The sequence below is a fragment of the Acanthochromis polyacanthus genome, chromosome 3 (genome assembly GCF_021347895.1).
Source record: "Acanthochromis polyacanthus isolate Apoly-LR-REF ecotype Palm Island chromosome 3, KAUST_Apoly_ChrSc, whole genome shotgun sequence".
Lineage (NCBI taxonomy): Eukaryota > Metazoa > Chordata > Actinopteri > Pomacentridae > Acanthochromis > Acanthochromis polyacanthus.
The window spans coordinates 42,086,239-42,110,873 of NC_067115.1; the positions used below are offsets into that span (position 1 = coordinate 42,086,239).

The 24,635-nt window shown below is 39.5% G+C and overlaps 1 protein-coding gene across 1 annotated transcript; it reads left to right on the top strand.

The window, feature by feature from the left end:
- ccsapa (centriole, cilia and spindle-associated protein a) lies at positions 1-21,724 on the top strand. The gene is made up of 4 exons (XM_022214378.2): positions 1-136; positions 8,037-8,428; positions 13,918-14,249; positions 15,321-21,724. Exons 2-4 carry the CDS (start codon positions 8,065-8,067, stop codon positions 15,498-15,500), a joined length of 876 nt encoding a protein of 291 aa, XP_022070070.1. The 5' UTR covers positions 1-136; positions 8,037-8,064; the 3' UTR covers positions 15,501-21,724.
- Positions 21,725-24,635: the final 2,911 nt, after the last annotated feature.

The window sequence follows — 24,635 nt, forward strand, 5'->3', positions numbered from 1 at the left end:
TAGCATTGCTGCTAGCTTATTAGCTCAGCTCTGGTGTTTGCTGTCAGTCAGCGGAGCGATGCTCGTCGTCTGACCGCTGGATTGGAGGGACAGACCCGCTGTAAATCAGACTGGAGCCCGCAGGAACCAAGTCCTGGTGAGTTAATGTTATATATGACTTAAATATCTTACCGGCAGCCTCCGCGTTCAACTGTCACCGTGTTTACAACCGGAGCTTAACGGAGCAGGCAGGTGGAGGTAGCGGCTGTGGACATGGCTGGAGCCTGTTTTCACACGGTTCGTCATTTTAAACCGTAAATGTACACGCTTGTTTTCATTTTTTGACTTCCAAAAGAGACAGTGGACTTCACTAGGGTTTTTTGCGGCGTTATTATTGGGCCAAAATCCTAAAAACACGACGAACTGGGGTGTGACTGAGAATTACAGCCTTCAAAACAACAGACACTTCCAGTATTCTGTTACTGGGAAACACATCATTAAATTAGCAATAATTAGAAGAAGAATAGACCATGAATATTGTCCCAGTGTGGTCCTCGGCTCAGGTGTTAGTCAGCTCAAATAAATTAATAATTGATGGAGTTTCTCTCCGTCATTGGGAACAAATATATTTTTTAACAATTGCATGTAGGCGTGTGGACTAAAATAGACGGTGTGTTAGTGGAGTAGTGTGAGCAGTAGTTGTAGCTCAGTAAAGCTACAGTAAGCCTCAATCCTCCTCTGCTCTGACCATAATCTGCTGGGAGCCAGTGGGCGGGGCTTACAGGTAGACCACACCTGGCACGGTGACGTCACCAGGTGCTGCAGGTTAGGGTGAAGCTAGGGGACACCCTGGACAGGTCAGCAGTCAATAACAGGGCTACACAGAGAGACAAACAAGCACACTCACACTTAGAGACAATTTACAGTGGAATGGACCAGTAAGATCACAGCATGATAACCTATAAATAACCACAACTAAAAAATAGTTCCTTTGTTTTAGTGCAAAAAAGAAGTTTCTGAAAATATTCACATTTAAGAAACTATGTTTTTCCAAAACATTATGAACAAACTGAAATTCATCAAGCAAAATAAATTAAATTACAACAACATTATGCCTCAGTTTATCATTTACACATACAACTTACAGATCAAAGACAGAAAACATTTAGTCAGAGTATTTTATTTTATAAAGAAGCAAGACAAAATATTACAAAAATGAGACACAAAATGACAAAAACAAGAAATAATATAACAAAAAATGAGACAAGTGGTTTGCATGTTCTCCCTGTGCATGTGTGGGTTTTCTCCGGGTACTCCGGCTTCCTCCCACAGTCCAAAAATATGCTGAGGTTAATTGGTTACTCTAAATTGCCCATAGTTGTGAATGTGAGTGTGATTGTTTGTCTGTATATGTAGCCCTGCGACAGACTGGCGACCTGTCCAGGGTGTCCCCTGCCTTCGCCTGAGTCAGCTGGGATAGACTCCAGCACCCCCCGCGACCCTAGTGAGGATAAAGCGGTGTATGGAGGATGGATGGATGGATGAGACAAGTGACACAAAACAAAAAAAGGCATAAAAAATAGGCATAAAAGTTACAGAACGAAAAAAATGGACGAATGACATAAATGAGACAAAAAAAATGACAAAAGCGTGAAACAAAATGGCAAAAACGATTTATAAAACAACGAATAAAGGAAAGGACAAAATGACAAAAGTAAGACAAAAAACACAAGACAAAAAGGAAACACAAAGTGACAAAAAAGCGACAAAAATGTGAGACAAATGACAAAAATCAGACAAAAAAGACAATAAACAACAAAAACTGGACAAAATATTACAAAAATGAGACACAAAATGGCAACAGAACAATGAGCAATCTAATATTTTACTTTATGATCAAAACAACTTGTCATGGTCTAGAAATTGTTTTAAAATTTCTAGTTTTACAAATTGACAATTTGCAGTTGATGTGTAATTTTTACACTTTACAAAGTTGTCCCATCGGCCGGACTGGACCCTCTGGAGGGCCAGTTTTGGCCCGTGGGCCGCTTGTTTGACACCCCAGATTTAGAGTCACCAATTAACCTCAATTATCAACCTCAGCATGTTTCTGGACTGTGGGAGGAGACCGGAGAACCCAAAGAGAAAAAGGTTGAGAACAGATGGTTTATGATGAGTATTTAAAGAACTCCTCTGGTGAAAATCAGGTTTTTCCCTTGTTAACTTCTCCATTTGGGGTTTATTTTTACATGCGGGAACACATCATGAGCCGTCAGTGCTTTAGAGCTTGTAGCTGCAGTTTACTGATGACAAGCTCAAAAACAGTTTTTCATAAGAAACAAACCTGAGGAGCCTGTAACTTTGCAGGATGAGGCTTTCTCTGTCAATATTTGTCTTTAGAATTGGTTTCCAGTTCAGACATGATTTAGAGCTGAACAATTCGGGGTAAATATCTAATCGTGATTTTTCTGACGGGTATTCCTGCTTTATTTGCAATATGAGTTTTTTTAAAAATCAAGCTAATTTCAGTGTTCACTGTGGAGCAGCTTTCATTCAGATTCAAACTCTTTTTTTGTCGTTCAGTAATTAACATCACAGATGCTATCACATCATGAAACTATGATGCACTGCATGGATTAAAACAGAATAAAAACACGGAGTAAAAGATGCACAGAATGAAGGCTATTAACAACTAGAAGCGGATGTTATGAATGATATCTACACAATAAATAAAGGATATTGCACTATATATATAGATACAGATTTAATACACACAATAAATAAAGGACATTTTACATGTATGGAAATGCTACAATATTTTCTACATATGGTCTTGGAAAAAATGATTAGACCACCCTTGTTTTCTTCAATTTCTTGTTCATTTTAATGCCCGTATGTTACCTGAAGAATAAAATGAACATGACAAAAAATGTAGCTGATCACATAATGCTTTGTCCTGTTTCAGCCCGATCTCACGAGGATTCGTGAAACTGTCACGTAAGTTTTAGTTTCGGTTTCGTGCGCACCAACACGATTTCGTCATGTTTTTCGTGCCGCTCACCACGAAATGCACACCAATGTATTTTAAACGGCGGACTTTTCGTGCCACTCAGAACGTATTTCAAAAGAATGTGTATATTATATTTTTAATGTAAAACCGTGGCGAATCCAACGCTATATTTTGCATGACATCGTCCCTAAACATAACCCTAACCATAACCCTAACCATAACCTAACCATAACCTAACCATAAGCCGGTGGTACACTTACCAATTTGCATAGGAATTTCAAGAATGTCCGGCGGCCGGCGGCCGCAAACGCAATCACACAAGCAGTATACGCCGATGGACAGCTTAGATCGTCATGAATCCGCCGGTATAAACCACTTTCAGATGTGATTACCACAGCGAAAAACATTTCGTGGTGAGCGGCACGAAAAACATGACGAAACCGTGTTGGTGCGCACGAAACCGAAACTAAAACTTGCGTGACAGTTTCACGAATCCCCGTGAGACCGGGTTGCCTGTTTGACATGCTTAAGCAAAGGCCTGGAGTGGTTTCCTGCTGACTTTCAAGCCGTAGCACAACTCAGAAGCTGTCAGCTCTCACACAGTGCTGAAAACACATGCCTAAAAGACTTATGTGAAGCCACAAAGGCAGTCATTTTGGCACTGCTGGAAATTGGCTTGAGTGAGAAAACTGAAGATCTCCAAGACTGTACCAGAAAAAACAAGCCGAACATGCTACTACCAAATTGCTAGCTGGTCACGGCAGGAAAGGTCTTTCTACTCACCAGATGACCGTCACTCATCTGTACCTATGTCAGGAATCACTGTCAGACCTCCAGGTCCTTAGAAATGAGTGAACACTGTGGAGAAATGGGACTTGTTCGACAAGGACAGTTGGAAAGCGACTTGTAGAAGCTGGTCTGAAGTCACACAGAGCACAGAAGAAGCCCTTCATCAAGGAAAGACAGAGGAAAGCTGGTTAGTCTTTGCTGGATTGGACTGTTAATGATTGGGCTAAAGTTCTGTTCTGGGATGAATCCAGTTGTCAGTTGCTGTCCAGTCCAGCCAACTCGCTGGTTAGGAGGAAGCCTGGAGAAGCTGCAAACCAGACTGTCTGCCCCTACAGTAAAACACGGGGGTGGATCAACGACCATCTGGGGTAGTTTCAGTCTGAGTGGAACAGGGCAAATGCAATTGTGTGACCAGAGAGCGACTTTAAGTTTCAGTCAGAACCTCAAAGATGTTCTTAGCCTGTCTGAGCAGGTGTGATGTCCTCTCTGTCCCAGATCTGTGGTGCACAGTCACTAAATACTGCTTCCTCATAGTTGGTTTGCACGCTGGCAGTGAGTTCGTATGAAGAGCTCACTGCATCACTTTTAGTTTTACACATCAGCGCATCAGTGTGTTGCAGAATCCAGGTTTTATATTAGATTTATCAATTGGTAAAAATACTTGCATGCCATAAGTAATATGTGCATTTTGTTAGGTTCATTGCTGTTTTTATTGTGTTAGTGCATGCAAACTGCTATCTGTCCTGATTCATTAGCAGCCCTGCAGGAGGCTTTCTGAGTCTAATACTGCTGTGCTGTTAATTCAGTTCAATTCAGTTTGATTTATATAGCGTCAATTACAGTCAAATTGTCTCAAGACGCTTTACAGAACCCATATGCCTGACCCCCAGAGCAAGCCCAAAGGCGACAGTGGCAAGGAAAACACCCTTTTAACAGGGAAGAAACCTCGAGCAGAACCCGGCTCTATATAGGGGGGACCCATCTGCCTGCTGGCCGGGGGGGTTGAGAAGGACAGAGGAGGGCAAGGGGGAGGGATGGGAGGAGAGGGAGGGGTGGGAAAGCAAGGAAAGTACAACACAGCAGTGCCGATGCTGACCTTTGGCTCAGATAAAATCTTCTCATCTGAACGTTTGGCCCCAGAAATCCACCCGCCCATGCGTTGCAGCTGCAGCATCTTCAGTTGCTGTGCTGATGTTTCTCTCTGAATGCATCAGGTTGGTTTTTATTCGCGTGTAGCTCACATCTCAGGAGTCACACATTCATTTGTGAATGTCTGGAAATGGCACCTTCATGTTTGATTTGTGGTAGACTTTGTCTTTTGGCAAATAAAGTAGTAAAGTAGTTTTTAACGTTTATGCTGTTCCCAGAAGTTGGTTAAGGAGAATGAATTTTATAGTTTTCCTTAATGACTGTTATCTATAGATTGTATTTAATAGTTTGAGTCTGGCATTTGGCCATCACCATGTTGTTTTTTTGAAACCAGACATAATGATTTGACTGGAAAAACTAAAGACACTACACATGGTGATAAGTAGTCACCTGTCCATTTAAGTGAATTGATCATTTTATTGACAGTACTCGCCTCCTTGCATGCAAATGTTCCACCAGAACAGTTCCCCCATCACTATTTTGAGGGACCGCCATCACAGCATCCCGTTCTTAGTCCTGCTTACACTATTGTGCTTGGTTTAGAGCAATACAAACACACTAGAGTGTTTTATTTACGCATATAGTAGAATGATAATGAGGTGCTGCAGTCAGACCGTTCTACACAGCGTCGTGCTGCACAGAGATCCCTGAAAAGTAGTTCCAGATTTATTTATTTTTTACAGGAATCATTACCTTTTTTAAAGAATGTCATCAGATTGCATCAATAGAGAGTATTTGTTTAAACTGACATATATTTATTTATTCAGCCCTGTCTGTGCAACTGGGAAAACAATTATAGATGAAATCAGGAGAGCAGACATTTTAAACACGATAGCAAATTACAGTGTTTTACACAGTGCAGTAAAAACATGAAATGAAAGGGACAAAAAAACAGCAAAATGCTAATTAATAGAAGAGAAAAGTTTGGCCACAGATGGTTTACATGAGTATTTAAAGAACTTCTGTGGTGAAAATCAACAATTGTGCTTAGGATAAAGAAATACAAACATGCTAGAGCGTTTTTTCCCCTATAGCAGAATGATAATGAGGTGCAGTCAGACCATTCTACACAGCACTTTATCAGCATGAGAGAATATACTATCTAAGGGAGACTTCTTCTACATTAGCTTAACATTTCGGACTTGGAGGCTATATTTATCTTTTATATGCATTTATTCTGTCACCACACAGTTGGGTCATTCCGTATGAAATCAACCAATTTTAAGAAAACTTCCCACCTGACCCTCTCAGAAGTTTTTATAGCTTGGAAAATCTAAACTGAATCTCCATGTTAGGAGATACAGGAGAGTCAGTTTGGCATTGTGCGAATTGAATCGCGTTTCCCTCCCGGTACAGTTTGGTACGACCAATCATAGCACGGGAGGCGGAAGTTAATGCTGCGTCATCTTCAGCGCCTGGATTACCCATAAAGATGATGCCGGAGGAGGGGGGCCAAAGCGAATCTTTTTGTGGTCTCTTGGCGTTTTGGATGGCGTTAGTCGTTGCCTCTTTTCACTTGACGTTTCCGACGATGAGGAGGCAGTGGATGGCTCGTTACTTTCGGCTTCTTGCCATTGTTTGTACAGAGGAAAATCCCGTTCCAAACGTGAGTAAATTTAAGCAACTTTTACACATATGCACCGACTTGGTTTGGCTCCGATTTAAAGTTATTCCTAACACCGCTAATCGTTCGAAAGGAGTCTTTTGTTGCGTAGCCTTTTCAAAAATAAGTGTTTTACTTGAGAGTACCCCATGTATTCACAGATTTTTGTGACAAAAACGGCAGTAATCATTCACCGCGACGCTTTCTCGGCTGCATGCCATTGTTGTTTGGACTACATGGCTTCAAGGTCGATTTGTTTGTGCATCACGTCTGTGTTACGCTGATTGGTTCTTTCTCGTTCAAGCTGCATTCGTTAGCCCCTCCTTTTGGAAATCGTCTCGTATCATCACAATGCCAGACTGCCTTCATTTGTATTTATATTAATACATAAATAAAGTCAGTCTGGATTTTCCAGGCAAACGTTTTTACATACATTTGTTACATTATATATGATGGGAAAATCCAAAATTTGAATGCTTTATTGTCATTAGTTTCAAAGTTATGGCCATTTGAAGTAGATAGGGAGTACCCTATTATTGCAGCCAAAATTAAGACTTGAAATTTTCCATCATTTTCAGACTTCTATAACTTCTGAACAACAAAAGATAAAGATCTGAAAATTTCAGAATCATTTCACAGTGACCTATAGTCCTCAGAAATGTGAAAATATTTACTTTATATTTATAATTGCATGTTACAGAGAATGACAAATTTGTGATTTTTATCCATCAGGAAACTTCTAAACTGCTACATTTGGCGACCCATTACATAACAACTAATCATCATATCCATTAGAGATTTTATGTGGTATAAATCTAAGGATTGGATCTGTATAAAATGAAAGTGCTATGGTATGTAATGCATGAAATATGAACAGCTAAAAATCCAAAATATCTGTCTGACCTTCGGATTCAAAGGTCAATATCAGCATGTGGGAGAGGTGGTATCAAAAAATAAGACATCATGTGAAATTACAGGAATTTCCCTAAATTTTGACACCAAGCACAACTTGCTTCTATAAACCCTTCTCTGTTTAATGTATTTTAATCAGTGAATCTGAAGGTCGGACAGATATATAATAGGGACAATAATAGGGTACCCCCCTACCTACTTCAAATGGCCATAACTTTGAAACTAATGACAATAAAGCATTCAAATTTTGGATTTTCCCATCATATATGATTTACTAAATGTATGTAAAAACTTAGCAAAATCTGAGAGGGTCAGGTGGGGACCACTGGTTGAAATGATATGGAATGACTTAACAACTGACTAGACGAGATAGAAAACTGTGGCTGCTAAAGAACGGACAGATCAGACAGGAGACATTTGAAGTGCAATGAAGTGCAGCACTGTCCAGTAAATGTGACACAGCTTGATTTAGTGGTAATGTTCACCAGAAATGAGAGGTGAGGCTTTTCTGGCTGAAGCTGCTGTTGGCTCACCGCTGTGTTTCATTTTGAAATGTTTTGAAATATCAATCTTTTATTTTTTTTTTCCCCTCAGTGATCAGGACCAAGCAGTAACAACAACCATGGTGACCAAAAAAGTCAGGACAGAATATATGAAGAAGTTCAGGGATCCTAAATGGGAGACGTTTTCTAAATGCTATGAGGACTCTCTGAAGTACCGTCTGACCCGGCGGGTGATGGAGCACTCCCACAAGCCCTGGTTCTGGGAGGGCTGGGACAGCGGCTCGGACTCCAGCGGCTGGTCCACGCCGAGGATCACCAGGAACAAAGTTGCTCCTCTGTCTCTCCCGCCGGCCACGTCCTCAGAGGTCAAACAGAGGTTGTGGGAGATGAAAGCCAGTCCTGGACCAAAACCACCTTCTGAAGATGGAGAAACTGAGGTGGGAACAGGAGAGGCTCCAGTTGTAGACGCTGCACCAACCACAGGTAATTATTACAGAGCTGGAGACGACTTCATGTGCTGAAATACATCAATAAGCCTTTAGCTGAGACACCAATTTTGCTTTTTTTTAAGCAGAAATGCACACTATATGCTTGGTCCTTATTCTAAAATATGAGGAATTTCTGCTTTTCTCCATTTTAAATATTTTAAATGGAATGTATTTGTTGTTTGGACAAAGCAAGCAGCATGACGACGCCTCTTTGGGCTCTCAGATTTGTGTCAGGTTGTTAGCCGCGCTGGTGTCATGACTCCAGTGATGGCAGTGTCGGTTTTTGAGTAAATCAGTCCACCTCTTCGGTCCACACTGAAGTATAACAACAACTACTAATACAATTACCTTGACATTATTTACAGACATCCATGTTCCCGAGAAAATAATCCTGCTAACTTCATGTAACTGAACTTCTTGTGCCCTCGTGATGTTAAAGCTGGTCATTTTGATTGATTTTTGTCAACAACTATTTGATGGATTACAGTTCATTTTGATACAAAGTTTGGTTGCTACTTTTAGTTATGTCTATTAGCAAATATGTTGTAGATTATTCCCTTTATTAATGAATTAATGTCTTGTCTAAAAACTGTCATAGTTAGAAACATTCATCACAGAGTCCACGGTGGTGCCTTTGTCAACAGAATATGGTTTTGGACTGTTCGATTTGTATACACTCAGGAAAAGTAATCACAAGGTGCTTTACAACAGTAATAAAACAAAGATAAAAAACAAAAACAATAATGCTAAAGGTAATAAATTGTTGATAAGGGCAAACGTTCAAATCAGAGACCAAGAAAAATTTAGTTTTTCATGAAAAAACAAAAATCTAACTCAGAATAGTACTTACTGGAATAATTTATGATACTAATTAATTTTCTGTCAGTATATTAATCTATTAAATGACTAATCGCAGCTGTTATGTCCGTCCCAGAACGAATCCTATTAGCAAGTCCCACTGAGCTGTGCTTTCTGTTTGGTGGTAGCTGAAAGTGAAATATTAAGCTTCAGACGAGCCTGTTTGCTCTTCTACCTCTTCTTTTCCTGTCTGGCTTCCAGGAAACGTTTGGAATAGTCTAACAGAGGAAGTGTTTCTTTGTGCTCCTGTGTGAGCATCTCTGTGACAGTAGGAAGGCCAGAGGCTGGTTTACCTCAAGAGGCACTGATGCTAAAAATATTTGGACTGAAGGTTCAGCGGTCAGGTGGGACTGTTTTCTCCTGCTCACTCACTGAGGAGCATATTGTGCTTTTTTCAGCATTTCCATGGCTGCATTTCAGACAGGACGCTGTCAGAACACCAGCTCTGAACTTCCCTACAGCAGATAAAAGGCCTATAGACATTGTTAGGAGGACTTGCAGTTTACATACATTCAGGCACGACATCCCTCCTCAGTTTCATTGAACAGGAGCATGTAACAAATGTTTCTCTGTCTGTGCTGATTAATCCTGATCGTACCGATGATTAAAACCAGAGACAAGAGACCAAAGACAGAGAGCAAAACCCACAGTCCATATTCTGTGTAATTTATCTGTCATTTATCACACTTAAAGGGCTGCACGGCGAGGTGGTGGTTAGCACTGTCGCCTTGCAGCTACAAGATCCCTGTTTGTGTCCCAGCCTTCCCAGGATCTTTCTGCATGGAGTTCAGATGTTCTCCCTGTGCATGCGTGGTTCCTCCCACAGTCCAAAAACATGCTGGGGGTAACTGGTGATTCTGAATTGCCTGTAGGTGTGAATGTGAGTGATTGTTTGTCTCTATGTGTAGCCCTGTGACAGACTGTTATCTGTCCAGGTGTCCCCTGCCTTCATTCTAAGTCAGCTGGGACAGACTCCAGCCCCTGTGACCCTAATGAGGATTAAGTGGTGTATAGATGATGGATGGTTGGATCACACTTAAATGTCCTGCTAAGTTACAAACTATTTTATTGCCAAATATTCCACTTGGTGTTTCTCTCTCCACTCTAGCTCAACAAAGAATCACTGTCTAGGGAAACATTTTGTACTGAAAAGGACTGCAAAAAGAGGCCCCCGCACACTGTCCAACTTGCAATATATCCTTTATTGTAGTAGTGACGTTTCGGTACTAGACCTTCATCAGACAAACATTTTAAGTCCATGAGAAGCCATCTTAAATAGGGAGTGGTTGTTCCTCCACAGCCAATCCCATTCACACATGTACATGAAAGTCATTAGCCCTAATTTAATACAAAACACAGAACAATTAATAACAAACAAGCATAGTGACTGGCTAAGCCCAACTCTCAAAGGAACATGAAATACTGTTAAAAGAATTTTATAATATCCATCAGAGGCTCAGAAATGTATATATATACAAAGATGAACACAATCAACAGGTCATATGATTAGATAAACCTCATGATATATGTGCATATTTCATATGTATCCAGAAGTAGTTAAAACTAGACAGGATCTTCCACTCAAATAGGACATTAAAATTCATGCTTCAGCACAAGGTCACAGAAACATATTTAACAGCAGTTCATCATTTAAGCCCTTTGGGGTCAATGTTTGGAGGGTATAGATCCAGTAAGCCTCACGCTGTTTTAGTAGCTTGTCGTGGTCACCTCCCCTAAGTGGCGGGTCTACCTGTTCAATGCCACAGAAACGTAAAGAGGAAATGTCATGATGAGCATCATTAAAATGTACGGCCACGGGATAATCCCGATCGTTCCTACGTACAGAACTTTTATGTTCACTTATCCTATGTTTAAGTTTTCTTGTGGTTTTTCCCACATAGGCCAGACCGCAAGGACAGCGTATCAGGTAAATCACATGTGTAGATGCACAGGTGATAACACTGTTGATGGAATATAATTTACCTGTGTGAGGATGCGAAAAATAACTAGTTTTTCTAGTATTATTACATTGCGCACAACTGCCACAGCGGTAGTTTCCATTTGGGAGAGGGTGCAAGCGTGTCTGTATAACTTGACTGGATTTCATGTTATCATTAAAATTAGCACGAACTATGTGATCCCTTATATTTCTCCCTCTTTTATTTACGAACAGAGGAGGATCTTTGAACAAGGAGGCAAGTTCCGGATCGGACTGAATAATATGCCAGTGTTTATGGAAGACAGACCTGATTGCAGCAGAGTAGGCAGAATACTGAGTTATACACTTAACAGAAAATTTCTTTTGTTTTTTAACTCCCTTTTTTAACAACTCAGAACGTGTCTTTTTAAGAGCCAATTCATATGCTTGATCAATCCACAATGATGGGTACCCCCGCTCCACAAATCTCTTCTTCATATCCACTGCCTTTTCAATAAAGTCCTCCACAGAATAACAAATTCGTCTCAATCTGAGAAACTGACTAATGGGAAGACCCTTTCTTAAGGAAGTGGGATGACAACTGGTGGCCAACAGTAAAGTATTTTTATCTGTGTCCTTGCGATAGATAGTTGTTATGAGAGAGCCACTGTTCTTAATGACCCACATGTCTAGGAAACTTACTCTTTCATCACTGTAGTTTGATGTAAATTGTAAGTTACTATCAAAACTGTTCAACACAGTAATAAAATCTGCCAGTTCATCAGGGGTTCCTTTATATACACAAAAAATATCATCAATGAACCTGTACCATTTTATAATCCTGAGCAAATGTGTATTTTTGTCTGGACTGAAGATAAAATTCTTCTCAAAAAATCCAACAAATAAGTTTGCATAATTAGGTGCACAGATGGTACCCATACTTGTCCCTGACACTTGTTGGTAGAAGTCATTTTCAAAGCTGAAATAATTGTATTTCATCACAAAACTAGCCAAATCAATGATGAATTGATTAGGAGGGTTAGTTAGTGAGTTGTTAAAAAAGGGAGTTAAAAAACAAAAGAAATTTTCTGTTAAGTGTATAACTCAGTATTCTGCCTACTCTGCTGCAATCAGGTCTGTCTTCCATAAACACTGGCATATTATTCAGTCCGATCCGGAACTTGCCTCCTTGTTCAAAGATCCTCCTCTGTTCGTAAATAAAAGAGGGAGAAATATAAGGGATCACATAGTTCGTGCTAATTTTAATGATAACATGAAATCCAGTCAAGTTATACAGACACGCTTGCACCCTCTCCCAAATGGAAACTACCGCTGTGGCAGTTGTGCGCAATGTAATAATACTAGAAAAACTAGTTATTTTTCGCATCCTCACACAGGTAAATTATATTCCATCAACAGTGTTATCACCTGTGCATCTACACATGTGATTTACCTGATACGCTGTCCTTGCGGTCTGGCCTATGTGGGAAAAACCACAAGAAAACTTAAACATAGGATAAGTGAACATAAAAGTTCTGTACGTAGGAACGATCGGGATTATCCCGTGGCCGTACATTTTAATGATGCTCATCATGACATTTCCTCTTTACGTTTCTGTGGCATTGAACAGGTAGACCCGCCACTTAGGGGAGGTGACCACGACAAGCTACTAAAACAGCGTGAGGCTTACTGGATCTATACCCTCCAAACATTGACCCCAAAGGGCTTAAATGATGAACTGCTGTTAAATATGTTTCTGTGACCTTGTGCTGAAGCATGAATTTTAATGTCCTATTTGAGTGGAAGATCCTGTCTAGTTTTAACTACTTCTGGATACATATGAAATATGCACATATATCATGAGGTTTATCTAATCATATGACCTGTTGATTGTGTTCATCTTTGTATATATATACATTTCTGAGCCTCTGATGGATATTATAAAATTCTTTTAACAGTATTTCATGTTCCTTTGGGAGTTGGGCTTAGCCAGTCACTATGCTTGTTTGTTATTAATTGTTCTGTGTTTTGTATTAAATTAGGGCTAATGACTTTCATGTGCATGTGTGAATGGGATTGGCTGTGGAGGAACAACCACTCCCTATTTAAGATGGCTTCTCATGGACTTAAAATGTTTGTCTGATGAAGGTCTAGTACCGAAACGTCACTACTACAATAAAGGATATATTGCAAGTTGGACAGTGTGCGGGGGCCTCTTTTTGCAGTCCTCATGGTCTGTTTTTCTCTCTTCGCACCTGTTTTTTGATAGATGTGCGAAGTGTTTACCTTGTACTGAAAAGGACTAAAACATTGAAGGATATCTTCTTGATTTGCGCAATTCAGACAGGTGAAGGCCCATTATAGCTCTAGATGCATAATTTTGCACAGAATGAGGACTGTATATCATATCTCCCAGCTTTTACACTGAAATTGCAATAGGTAGGAAAATATTGATGGTCCGTAAGCACAGGAAGACTTATTTCAACAAGAAATAAGTGACGTAATACTCACACGAGCAACTGGATATTATTTTAGATCAGATCTGTGAAACTGTGAAGCTGTCCTGTGACATGACTCTTGCACTCATCAGACTGTAGGATGAATCTGGTCATTTTTGCTCCAATCCAGTGAGAATCATGTTGCCTGTGTGACTCTAACCTTTCTAACACTGTTTCCTGTGTGCTCCTGGTTGTGTTTGTCTTTTGAAGCTCCAGTCGTAGAAAACGGTGTGAATGAGGACAGCGGAGGTTCGGTGACGGCGGCTCCGAACACCAGCGGACCCTCAGACGACACGGCAACAGACAACGGGCCGGCTGACACTGCGTCTTCTGATGGAGAGCCGGTGAATCCGGCACCACGCCGACGTCACCGCCGTCGCACCCCTCGTTCTGAGCCGGGACAACAGGACAGCTCCCATGATGGCAAACCAGCTGTTGTCCGCAAACCGTCGAGAGCAAAGAGCCAACCGCCGATCAGCACCAAGGAGAAGGAGAACCGGAGACCATCGAGTCGGTTAGATTGGACCGAGAGGCAGATGGAGGTCAGCAGGACGTCCGGTGATGTGTGTCTGTCTCAGTTTAGACACTGTGTGTATTTTAAAAGCCTTTTAAGAGGCAAACCATGTTTTTAATACTAGTGGGAGCATTAAATGTCCTCGCCGTGCTAACCATTCTTCAGAAGGACAGCAATAATTTGTTACATTTATTCTTCTGAAGCTTTTAGGACAAGTTGCACTCCTGCTGAGGCCTTTCAGTGTTTACAACTTTTGATAGATGCTGACCTTCTGCAGACAAAACTAAATGTATGTTCTTCAAAAACTGCCAGATCAGCACTATCTGGATTTTTTTTTTAAAGAAATAGTCAACAAATAGAGTTAGTATCTACTTTTAAATATGTAGTAGTTTTAATTGATTTGTCTTTTAAGGAGCACATTCAGTGTATGGTAGAAAAAAACAAAGCTCTTATTCGCCTTTTATTACTGAAACAAGTCTTGCTTTTCCTTTTGTGTTAAACAGAAATTGCTAGAAACAACCTTTTTGCCTGTTTTTGACTATGGAGATGTGCTGAAGGCTTCTGCTAGTTGTCTTAGCCTGCTGGATAGTTTGTACCATGGAGCGCTGAGATTCATCATCAGATGTGCTCCCCTTACTCACCACTGTGTTCTATTCTAAAGTTAGCTGGACATCTTTAAGCGCCCGACATCTCATTCATTTGTGTTTATTTGTCTGGGATATTATTCATTCCTATCTGTCTTGTCTTTAAACAAGGAAACATGGAAGTCACAATCTCCAGTCTGTGGATACTCTGCAGTTTGTCATCCCAAAGTACAATCTGATTTCAGTGGGACTAACCTGGTTTAATAAATAACAAATTACTGATACTAGCAACCGCTTTTCTTCTTATTATTCCTGCTAAATTAACCCCTGACCTTGTGAAGGTCTTGGATGTGTGAAGTAAAAGTCAGAGCAGTTTGAGTCCTTCAGAGCAGCTCGGCCTCGTTCACAGGACACCAGAGAAGTGAAGCCGTGTCACCAAACACTCTGCCAACATTAATAATGAAACACCGGTGTGCTTTTCGGAAACGGCTCCTCTCTCTGGTTTCTCCTCACAGAGCCACACATCAGACGCCTGCGTTCAGACCAGAAGGGAGTCCGATAAGCGCAGCTCCAACCTGGACCGCCGGCGAGCTCGATCAGCTGACCTGGAGAAGATGAATCGGTCGCAGCTGACAGTAGTGGACGACCGCTGGATGACGGAGTACATGCGCTGCTTCTCCGCCCGGCTGAGGTAGAGATGGGATCCACCCAAACCCCTGAAAACCACGCTTCCTTATTTGAGAGCAAATGTCAGGAGGTGTAGATCGTTTCTAGAGGGGGATTAACAAGACAGACTGAAACCACGTTGTCTCGTTACAGCCCATCATCCCAAAACATCGCTGTGTGGTCTCCTTATTGGACAGAAAAATAAAGGAAAGGAGGGGTAGATGCAAAATGTAGCTTTTTCAGTTTAAGTGTAACTCATTATTGTGCAACACGCTGAGAGAGGAACCTCTGGAAGTCAGACAGAGACACAACTTCACCTTCCTCCTCTTAGTTTGGTGAGTTAAGTCTCTTTAAATACTGCAGTACCCATAAGCCTCAGGGACTGTCCAGCTCAACATCATTTATTAACTCCATTGTGATCCAAACCAGATCTTTTAAAGCCTGTCGCAGTATCCTTAAGCATAGAAATCTCACACAAAGACAGAGAACATTTTTAATAAAGATCCTACAGCCATGGCCATAAGTTTGGACACAGCATGACTTCCTATGTCTGTTTTGATGTCTATTACAGAACATAACTAATATTTTTGACAGCACCAGTTTAATTAGTCAACAAATCAACAAGGGATATAATATTATCAATAAATTCCAACAATTGGAACAACTTTGTTCCCAAAACATATATGAGAAGAAAATAACAAAAAAATGCAGTACTTTCACAAACGAATTTGGTAAGAATAACAAAATGACACCAAACTCTTTTGATGTTTTTTTAAATATGAAACTTAATATAGTTCTCAGGAGTTGTGTATTATCACCCAAACACTTCAGTATTTTGTGGTATTTTCTAAGATTCACATGCGTCATGGTACTTGTGTCCAAACTTATGGCCATGGCTGTATAAATGGGCTTTTTTTCATGAACTTGTGACCAGGATATGACGCGTCATAGTGGAGAAATCTACTTGTCAGTTCTCTCTGTAAGTTATGGCAACACAGAAAGATATTTGAGTATTGAGTGTTGTTTGTCACATCAGTTCAGCTAATACGAGCTCATCACAATGAAAGCTCAACATTTTTGATATTGACTTCATTTAAATTTGCAAAACGTAAACTACAGTTTTCACATAGCTCAGCCTTAATTTTCACCCCATAATAAGGAAGACAGTGGCCATTTAAAGCATGTGACGTAACTTTTCTGACCTCGGTCTTTAATATGTTTATCACAGCAATGAATGAAACGATGATGTGAGAACAGTATTTAATGTGAACGATAACTGATGCTGACGAACACACAGAGAAAAAAAACAAATAAATCTGCAGCTCTCCTCAGCTTTAAGAAGCTTTATAGTCTAATCACAGCTGTACTCTTTTGGTCACTTGTGTTTTTCTTTAGACATAATAGTATTTAAAAAATAACAAAGCAGACCAGCTAATGAACATGGTGACTGATTCTGCTGCCCCCAAGTGGCCAAAAAAAAGGTTTAGGAGCGGAAACACTCCAACATGCGTTCAGCTAACATCTTCTATGCTGAAGAGGACATTTCCTTTCAGACCTGGGATGTATTCCCTTGTACACTCTGCCACCTCCTCACTTTATTTTAGATTACACAGTTATTTATGATGAATTAACGAGACAACAGGAGCAGCGTCACCTGTTTGCTCCTTTCAGAGTGAGTCGCTGCTGTTGAGGATGAAAACACTGAGTTTAAAGTTTGTGTGCTCATTTATTCATAGACTAAAGCCTGTTTAAATGTCTTTGTAATATGTTAAGTATCATTTGTATTGAACGAAGCTCTCCTTGGCAGGCTGCTAGTGCTCTTTCGGTCGATACTCTTGATGTTTTGGTGAAGTCATACAGATGCTGTGAGGAAAAAAGGGTTTCATTTCATGAAATTTCTGGAGAAACAGATCTTTATTTCAAAGGAATCAGAAAAGAAAACGCTTTTTAAGAAGTCGCTCTTCCCTTTGTTTGTTTCCCCCCGACGGCAGCGGCTCAGTCTGCAGGAACGTTTCAGTTTTTAGATGTGACGGACTTCCGTGTGTTTCTCTGGTTCTGTTGTTTGTGTGGAAACTATTTGCATTTTGAGAATGAACAAACAAACAGATGAGATGAACTCTTTCTACGCTTTTCTTTACATGAGTTAAAAGAACAATCACTTCCTGAATGTATTTTTATTTCTGTGCATGAAAGTCTCCAAACACTCTGCTGTGCTTTATCCAGCTCTTACTCTTCCTTCACACTCGTCATGTTTCTCCGTTCTCTCTCTCTAAGGCAGCTGTGTGTTTCTACGGCAACAGAAAGGACCAAACTGGAATATTTTTGATATCTGAGTATTTTGAACTAAAGACTTAAATTAGAAGAAAACTACTGCCGGATAGTTTAGCAGAAATATAGAAAGGCGCGTTTTATCAGATAACTTAGTTTTTAAGGTATTTTTAGAGGACAAATGATATCTAAGCTGTGCTCTAAGCTGTGCTGGCTTTAAATTCATCTCAGTCTTAGTACATGAATTTCAATGAGTGGACTGTTAAACAATTTCAGAGTATAGTTGGTGTTTTTTCAGGTTCTATCACATCAAGCAGCTCCTTGTTTCTTTTCATTTCAATGAAAAATCAATCTTTTCTGTTTACACAGTGCTAAACGCTTCACATGTTTCTCTTCATTCAGAATGAAAAGATTAAATCACAGCAGGAGCTAATTCAGCTTCTTTGGGCTGATTATGCAAACAGAAACAGATCACTTCAAGCCCCTTTTAGTGGTTTAGTAAATCTTTTAACTAAAGAGGAGGTGAGATTTAGAAAGTGCAGCGCTTTAATATTGCTGATTTATGTTTATGTATATAAAGACAACAGAATTGTTTGCTTTATGAGAAATCAGGTCTCACACTCTGTTTCCTGCAGTCTTTTAGTGCTATAATAAAGACCACTAATTTCACAATGATGTCATTGAATAAATAAATAAAAAACTGAAATTTTCAAGGATGAAGACAGAAATAACTGTTTTATATTTAATTAATAAGCGACAGCCTGAAGGCTGTCGTTTTCTAACTAAACAGATGAGATCTATCCAGATGGAGGCAGCTTATCACCTCAGCTAAACAATTTCTGCCACATTTTATTTTCTGAGGTTATACTTTCTGTGTTTAAGGTTTTCTTTAAGCGTTTTCAGTTGCAGAACATAGTGTTTATATACCAATTAAGGTGCTTAAACATTCACGGTTGTCATATATTATGTACTCATTTCCTAGTGGCTTCCTGGAAAGAACCACATCATTTGGTACCAGTTATCAGACAAATAGAGGCAGTTTTCTCTTGGTACAGGTGAAATGAAATTGTTTTCACTTCAACTCCATGATCGGTAATTCAGCTGAACATGCAAAAACAAAGTAGACACTGATTTCCTTTAGTCTGACAAATTATTTAATCAGAATAGCTTCACACAGTCCAGCACACAGTTTAAAATCTGTATGAATGAGGTTTCCAGTAATAAATTGATAATAGAAGAACATTCATTTCTTCAAGCTGCATATTCCTTCCAGGAAGCTTCCTCTGAAATAATGAAGGAATGACAGATCTGTAAAACAGTGTCACAACAGCTTCCTGCTGCACACTCTGAAATCAGCCTCCTGATTCAGTCCTCTGTCTCTGCCATACCTCTCTCCTATGTTCAGTTTATATCCAGAGATGGGATGAAAGGAGAATGTTTGCAGCCAAAATAACATGAACTGTTCTAAATCTGAATATTGGATTACCTCCTTGTGTTTAGACATCAAACTTCATCTCTTTCCATCGATCAGACAAACAGGATGTGAAGTAAAGCTCAGTCTGCAGGTGTTAGATGTTGTTACGGGGTTTTGAATTTCTGTTCTGTTAATTGTTGATGTAACTAAAGATTGTAAATAGACGTCATCTTCTCGTCTCATGACTAACCGAGGGCTAACGTTCACTTTGTAAGATATCGAACTGTTTGTGAGTTTACTTTTAAAGCTGAATGCATCAAAGTCACTGAGAATGTTTATGAGTTTCACACCAGCTAAACCTCGTTGCTCTGAATGTGCACAATGATTTATTTACTATTTATTTTCACAAGGTTTTGCTCACTGTGTTGTGAGACAACTGGAAACGCCTCATCATTTTCAACATGTCCAGTCTGAAACAGCAATGTTTTTAGTGTGGCGGTGAAGAAAGTTCTCAGATTCTTTACTTAAAGGGGCCTAATGTCCAACTCTTTCCAGTATTTTACTCTGGGACTCCACTACAGAAAGTCTGCATGATTGACAGTTAAAAATATTCTTATTCGTCTTTCTTACAAGGATTACTTTACATCGCTTTCACCTCATTATGTGATATTTTTGCTGTCTTCATATACGATCAGCTGACTTTCCAATATCAAACAGTACTGTTCAAAAGTGTGGGGTCACTTAGAAATGTCATTATTTTTAAAAGAAAATACATTTCTTTTAATGAGGACAACATTTAATGAATGATAAATCCAGTGTAGACATAGTTAATGTGCTAAATGACTGTTCTAGCTGGAAACGGCTGATTTTTAATGGAATATCTCCATAATAATGCTACATTGTGTTAGCTGATGGTGTTAGAAGACTCACTGATGATTAGAAGACCCTTGTGCAGTTTTGTGTGAGGCTTCATGGAAAATGTGAAATTACCTGTGTGAGCCCAAACTTTTGAACAGTAGTGTGCATATATGACAGAAAATATGGAAAAGCATCAGAGGTTCCTTTCAAATGAATGTCCTAACCATGCTGTGAAAATGCTCCGTTACAGTAAGTTAGATTAAGTATATTAAATACAATCAGCTATGTGCTTTAAAGCTGCATCTATTATCATATTTCTTAGGGATTATTCTGCTAGTTGTCTCAGTTAAGTCCACAGTGACTCCTTCACAGAACAGATGATCTTGACACTAAAGCAGGAAATTCTCACATTTAAGCAGCTGGATCCATGAAATATTTTGAACTTTAAGGACAAACCACTTAAATATTAACCACTTGATTGTATGAACCGACTGATATTTTAGAGAGTTTGCATTAATTGTTTTTCATAACGAACAACAAGAAAATTTCCTAAAGGAGCAAAATCTAGACAGAAATTAACGTTTTGGAGAAACTTGGTGTGGAAAAAGTTGAGAAGTAAACTATAAATGTGGGAATCCGTGCGTCTCCTCGTGGGTCACAGTTGCCGACTAAATATTCATGGTACTTTTAGCTTCATGATGGTGTTTTTCTTGAAGTTGACTAAAACGATCAACAGTAACTGTTAGAGAAGTGTTCAGAAATCAGCCTTTCTTTTAGACAAGCTTCTCCCACATGGATGAATCAGGACAGGTTTAAAAAAGAATGAACTTTTTCTCTAGAATGGACCCAGAGTATGTAAATGTTCACGTGGATCTGCTGAGCTGGACGTGTTGTCACAGACCGAAAGCCTACTGCAAACGTCTGTAAATTCACTTTTGCTTTAAATTTCAAATTGTTTGTGTCGTTAATGTCGTTGGCTTGAACAAATTTGGGTCTGAAGTCACAGCAGGACAGTTTACTCAGAGGTGAACATCATTTTAACGTTCCATTGAGGGTCGTTGCTCACGGTCGATGTAGTAAAGGTCAGGTCAGTAAATGTGCTTTAAAATATCATGCAGGGGCTTCATAAAAGAGGAATGTTCTGTTGGTTTATCCTCTGTTTGGGGTCACATGACTCTCTCTAGCCAGCAGTCTGAACTGTCAGGTTTATTAAAAATTCATGTGGACCAGATAGAAGATAGAATCTACTTGAGGGCAGCTTGATCTTAAAGAGAAAAAAAAAACCGCCAGAAAATGTCTCTTGATTTTTGCAAAAACATTGTGGTGTTTGTTTCTTTGCTTATGTTTATAATACTTTATTTTTGAGCATCCAAATGTTCAGACAATCACAAGAAAGTATTTGAACTGTTGTTGAGCAGCTAATTTAATGGTAAAATAATAGAAAGTTCCTTATTTAACATAAAAAACATTAAATATAAGCTATTATATACGGTGGAGTTGTGTTGGAGAAAGTGTTTTTCTAGTGTGGTTTTCTGGCAGCAGATTCGATGAAATGTTTATACATCTGAATATTTCATCATGTTTTATCTCCACTGACTGTTTACATTTTTGCTCACTGTATTTGTATTTGAAAACATGCACAGCTTATGTTTTCATCACTTTAGGCATTGCTGTGAATAAATCTTATTTGAATAAAGTCTGATTTGAATAGTTCATATGTGTGTGCCTCGATGGTATTTAAAGATGGAACTAAATCCTACTGTTACCGTAGTAACAGCATTTTATAAGTGACCAGCATATATATTGTTTCTTTTTTTCAAATGAAAAGACTGATGTTTGTGTTTATGTTCAGATTCTCTGGAAAAAAAAAAATTCACGTCCTTCTCCTTAAGCAAAAAACAAAAAGGCAAATCTTAAATTGGGTTGCTCAGAGAAGTATCACATCTTCTGCAGATCTAACAGATCCAGTTCACACAGAGGAGCTACAGTCCAACTTATCCTTTAAACTTTATTCTCTACTGACTTCAGCTCTGTTTTATCCTCACGGAGGACTGAAGCCCTCAGTTTGTGGATTAGCTTGTTGCACCAACCACAATTATCGGATGATTTTGATTTATTTCTGCCTTATCTGTGGGTCAAAGCGTATACTGAAGTAAACGTGAATTCCCTGCAGCTTCACAAAAGAACAAATGTTTGGTGTTAGATTTACATTGAACTGCAAGTGTTCATATTAGATAAATGAACTTTTCTTCTGTTAGGTGACTTCTTTTTATTATTCTGCTTTTAGAAAATGATGAAGACAAAATCATCCATTTCAAAAAGTGGTGCTGGTGTAAATGACACCTCAGTGGTCAGTTTGCCCCAGATGGAGATTCCTAATGCAGTTCACAAAGTAGCTGGTGCTGGGGCTAATTTCTCAACAACAACAAAAAAACATATTTGGAAAGCTGCAGGGAGCTCTCACTCTGTTTACTTCTACTCGTTTCCCTGAATCTCTACAACACAGGAGGAAGGTGCAAAGTTAGCAGGATCCATGCAGACATAGAATCACATTAAAGGGAAATAAACCAGGCTGAAGTCAACTGGACTTCTCCTCTAACTTAACTAAACTGGATAGATAACTTTATGGTCTGTTTCAAGTAAAAAACAAATTCATCTTTTGTCATGGCTGTAAGACAAATTTTTAAAAGCCCACTCAAACATAGAAAACACCCTCATGCATTAAAAACACAGTACAATAAATATAAACAAGTAAAGCATATAAAATAACTAACAAGACAGTGCAGTCTATTTTGTGTTATTAACCCTCCTGTTGTCCTCATTTACAGGAATCAAAAAGTATTGTTTCCTTGTTTGAAAAAAATCCAAAAATTCAGCAAAGAAATTCCCAAAATCTCTGAAAATCTGCAAAACCATCAGGAAAAAAAAACTCCAAATATTCCCTTAAAGTTTCCCTTAAAAGTTTTTGGGAAAAAAAATATCCCCAAAATAAATGTAATGAGTAAAAAACTTTCCAAAAAAAATCCTAAAAATATCTAAAGTGATTCCATATATATCAGTAAAGGTTCTAATAGCATAATGGCACTGAGCAAGATGGAGGCCATTCTTACAAACATGGACCATCCACTTCACATCTGCCTCAATGAACAACAAACATCAGTGGACGGCTCCTATCCCTGCGCTGCAAGACTGAAAGATTTAGGAAATCTTTCTTGCCATCAGCAGTCAGGCTATTCAATTCAAAATTAAACAGATATTCTATTCTATTCTATTCTATTCTATTCTATTCTATTCTAATATTTTCCTGAAGAACATTCACATAAAAATCAACCAAAATCCAGCGAATTTTTGTGAATGCTCTTAAGAAACATTTTAATACAGAAGAGCATTAGGGCCACCCGTGAGAAAAAAAATGAGAGGGGGTAGAATTTTTTTTCATCATGAATTTCGAGAAAAAAAGTCGAAATGTCGAGAATAAAGTTGAAATATAATGTCGAGAATAAAGTCGACCTTTTGGAGGTCTGCAGCCAGCTCCTCTCGCTTTTGAGACTAACAACCAGCTCACTGCTTCTACAAAATGCCGTTCAGTCAGTTAGATGAACTAGTGAAATTATACTTCGGACTCGGATTTAGTAATAAAGAAATACTTTCTCTTTTAGCCCACAGACATACTGTAGCGATAAGTGTTAGAACTTTAAAGAGACTTTTCCGAAAACTGCGACTGTTCCGAAGGATAAACCACACACGCTTGGAAGAGGTTGCCTCATTCGTGCAAGCTGAAATAGCGGGTAATGGACAAACGCAAGGCCACCCAACCGAGGTGAAATTGGTTTTATATTCGACATTCGCTTGTTTTTTTCCGTTTCTAGCCTTAATAGCGTCGCGAAAACCACACCAATTCCAGCCAGGTTGAAATTATTTTGTACAGTTAAGTCGGAGAGACATTTCACAGTTGCCATCAACTCACCAACCACAATAACTGTGGCGAAAACTAAAAGGAGCAAGGCTGACTTTCCGTCGGAGTTCCGTGCGGCAGTCGGAGCGTTTAGGGACCGTCGCGAAATTGCAATCGGTGATTTTTCTGTTTGGATAATCAAGGAGAAAAAAACCCTGACAAACAATGGCGATTTTAGGGGGTGGCCTGGGGTGGCCGGGGCCACCCCTGAAATCTCATTGGCCACCCCTGCGGCCACCCCAGATCTGATAGGTAGTTGGTCACATGGGCGTAACGGACGCGGGGTACGTGTGGGACATGTCCCCCGTACTTTCCACATCTGTCCCCCGCACTTTTTTCAGCCGTTACAACAGCTAAACCCGTTATTAGCATCCAGTAACGTGTTTTCCCGAGCCGTCTTTGAATGCACCATGAGCGCATGCTAACGCAGGTGTTCCACAGGAGACGTGCTGCTGTGCTGAGCAGTGCTGAACGTGCGTCTGGAGTAATGTTTAGCAAACCAGCCAGAGCCAGCAAGAAGCAAAAAACTTTACACAGTTCTTTCCAAACAAACCGTGTAAGTTGTGTGACCTTGTTGGATGCAAACAATGTTAGACTTGTTAGCTAAATGATGACAAGGTAAAACGTGGCAATATATCAATATGTTAAGCTAGTTAACAATAATTCAAA

Bases quoted from the DNA above. Each gene is read 5' to 3' on its own strand.
- ccsapa (XM_022214378.2), top strand. From the start codon at position 8,065: ATGGTGACCAAAAAAGTCAGGACAGAATATATGAAGAAGTTCAGGGAT. The intron at 8,429-13,917 runs GTAATTATTACA...TGTCTTTTGAAG, and splicing joins AGACGCTGCACCAACCACAG to CTCCAGTCGTAGAAAACGGT. The intron at 14,250-15,320 runs GTCAGCAGGACG...TTCTCCTCACAG, and splicing joins GGACCGAGAGGCAGATGGAG to AGCCACACATCAGACGCCTG.